We start from the raw sequence: 3,223 nt of genomic DNA on the forward strand, positions 1-3,223 counted from the left end.
AGACAGGAATAAAATAAGATTTTTTTTCTAACTGAAAGTTTAGTTGACTTACACCTTGCTTTAAATAAATCCGTTACAAAAGGAAAATAACAAATGTTATTGCAGCAGTACATTTATTAAAAGGCCTAATTTAAGACTGTTCCATGAAAGGGTTTCTTATTAAGTTAATGGAAATTGTGCATGTGGAAAGCTCCTTGTACAGGATCCTTAAAATATGAAAGTAAATTACTATTATAGAAGTATATTTAGAGCCACTTGATGCCTCTGTTGCAATAATATGTGCATAGTTCAACAAAAGAGGATCCAAGGCAAGAGAAAGGGTGAGCTTTTTAACCCCTGACCCATGTCAAAGGTGACAATCTAAGGAAATGCCTCCAAGCTCTTGTCTTATGAGTTTCTACTGCTGAAATTGCATCCTAATGGAAAGACATAGATGGCCTATTCAAAATATACTATGAATTAAATCTTCATTTTTTGCATTACAAATTAACATTGGGGTGTACTTTTTTATGTCAGGCTTGTAGGATTTGAATCTATGAGCCACGCTTATAATGAGTAGTAACTAACTATTCATGCATTTGGTTCCAGTAGATCCAGTGAGACTAAGTACTATTTGGTAGGAGAATAGGTTGCATAACAGGACTCTCCCAAATGTTGCCTACATGGTAGCATTACCCATATATAATTGTCTGATTGTCAATAACTTTTTGTAATTAATCTGACTTAATTCATGCATATATTGACTGTTCTTGTTCTTACTGTTTCTTAGGCTACTGGAGAAAAAAGAGCTGCCCCAGATTCTGGCAAGAAGCCCAAGACTCCAAAGAAGAAGAAAAAGAAAGACCCCAATGAGCCACAAAAGCCAGTGTCAGCATATGCCCTTTTCTTCAGGGATACACAAGCTGCAATTAAAGGGCAGAACCCGAATGCTACATTTGGAGACGTTTCAAAAATAGTGGCATCGATGTGGGACAGTTTAGGAGAAGAACAAAAACAGGTAAAAAATTGATGCAGTGTTGTCTCACAAGAAGTAATATAGTAATCTGTGTAAAAACATCTTCTGCTTGCTGATGTAGACCTCTACCTCTGTAGAGCTGCACTGATTTTTGACCTTGCTGAAGACCTGGCATCTAAAAAGCATTTTGTCACAAGAGCCAGTTGGTAGTGTTAAATGGCTGTATTTGCCTTTAAAATTTAAAGGGCAGGTAGTAAAAAAAGCTCAGGTGATAGTGTCCTAGAGTCCTCTTAAGACCATCTTTTGATGATTCCTATTTCAAAGCTCTTGTTTTCTATTAATAAAAAGTTAGAAGAGAAAAGGGGAAGGTACGGCACAGTTACCATTTTCCTTTGATCTGCTGTATGAATTTGTTACAAAGCGTGTTGATTTCCAACCTTTGAAGCCAATCCTCTGTGTCTCATTACAATGTCGTGTGTGAAATGCTATCTCCAACTCCAACTTGGTATGGAGTGATTAGTTTTGTACTTCCTTGAGGGGTATTCTTCTTCCTATACACATGTAACTCCTGCATATGGATTGAAGTGGCTTAAAAAGATATCCTTTGAGGCTGTTTGTTGATACTCTGGGCAGCTCCCAGTAACAGTTAATGGAAGCTGCAGTGGAAGAGTAGATTCCCACAGAGGACACCTTCTGGCAAGGGATGAATGGTACTTGTTTCTGAAATACATTTGGAAACTTTTACTCTGATCTAATAGATGATAGTGAACATAATTTAAAGGTGAACTTTACATTTATTAATGTTTGAAAATACAGATTAATTCATTTTTGTCTAACTGTTCTTGTTTAACTCAATGGGAATGTCTCATACTGGCTTTGGGGCAAGTCCAAACTCTTTGAACCACCTTTTCTAAAGGTATACAGATTTATTTTTTTATGTGCATTTTGCATATTTGTTAAGAAAAGAGAAATGCTTATGCATTTTTTTGCTATTTTATACTACTGCTGATACATTTTGGAATTTGAAATACTCTGTGTTCTAATATCCTCGTTACTTAGTGTCATTAAAATACAGTTTCCCAGGGAAGTAAAGTGCTGCTCAAACTGATATCAAACAGCAGCTTTTTGTTATTCATGATAATCAACATAAATTGTAGTGCAAATCCAGTGAACAGACCTGAAAGCCTGTAGCCACCTGCAAGAATATTTAGAATATTCAGGAAAGAAAAAGCACATCTATCAGTAGAGTGTTTTCAGGGGTTTTGGTCTGTGTTTTTTGTTCCTTGGCAAGTGATTTTGAGAGCATTCTGGCAAAAAAAATCTTAATAATTGAAGTTGGTGAAACTGTGGTCTCTTTTAATAGGTATATAAAAGAAAAACTGAAGCTGCCAAAAAAGAATACCTAAAGGCACTTGCTGCCTATAGAGCAAGCCTTGTTTCTAAGGTAAGCCTAATAATGTAATGCAATGTCATGCAAGTGAGCTTTTGGCAATGGTGTTTAAATACTGGGGTGGGAGGGTTGATGTTATGCAAAATAAAAGTGGCATCCTAGAATTTCTGTAAGACAGCTCTACAAGATGTTGTGCTGCTGCTTGAACCCTGATGAGTCTCTGCAAAAAGAATCTCTACTGGCATATTAATGATTACCCAAAAATATCTTTGTAAATGTATGTCTTCCTTGAGGTATGGAGGCAAAATAAGGCACTTCACTACAAATGCAGAATTCAGTCATGAAAAATATACTGACCTTTTGACATTAACATTGGCAAGCTATTTGCTGAGGTTTGTTTTTCCTCAAGTGCTGCTTCTCAAAAGACAGGCTTGCTTTGCATTGAGATGGAGAGCAGTTGTTGTGTCACAAAGCTTAAGTATATCTTACAGGTGAGGGGGAAAAAATGCTGGGTAGCTCTGAATTTGGAGACTGCTTGCAAGTGGTCTAGCTGGCAGTGAGCCACCCAGAGTATTTTAGTGGATCCCGAGTTAAAATAAAACTTGTGAAGAAAACAAAGCTCTGATGTCTCTCTTATTTGCGAATTTACCTTTCTAGCCAGCAGCACTGTGCAGCTTGTAGATCCTTTGTATCTGAATATCATAAATGGAAATATGCTTCTAGACATCTAAAGCACGGGTAAAAAATTACCAAGGTGGTTATTTATCTAATAATTTATCATAAAGATCAATTACAAAAAAACATTCAGTCACAAGAAAGCAACAGAAGGTGATGATATCTAACTCCTGAGAATACATAACTGACTGTTTAGTGGCAGG

The 3,223-nt window shown here is 36.5% G+C and overlaps 1 protein-coding gene across 1 annotated transcript in view; it reads left to right on the plus strand.

Annotated features, from left to right (window-relative positions):
• Positions 1 to 769: 769 nt before the first annotated feature.
• The window catches only part of TOX3 (TOX high mobility group box family member 3), a gene marked incomplete at its 5' end in the record, with an annotated part of 5,024 nt that continues 2,570 nt past the window's right edge, over positions 770 to 3,223 (plus strand). The window contains 2 exons of the mRNA XM_009080885.1: positions 770 to 997; positions 2,319 to 2,399. Coding sequence (XP_009079133.1) covers positions 770 to 997; positions 2,319 to 2,399 — 309 coding nt within the window. The remainder of the gene's footprint in view (positions 998 to 2,318; positions 2,400 to 3,223) is intronic.

This window comes from Acanthisitta chloris, unplaced genomic scaffold (assembly GCF_000695815.1).
Source record: "Acanthisitta chloris isolate BGI_N310 unplaced genomic scaffold, ASM69581v1 scaffold30628, whole genome shotgun sequence".
Lineage (NCBI taxonomy): Eukaryota > Metazoa > Chordata > Aves > Passeriformes > Acanthisittidae > Acanthisitta > Acanthisitta chloris.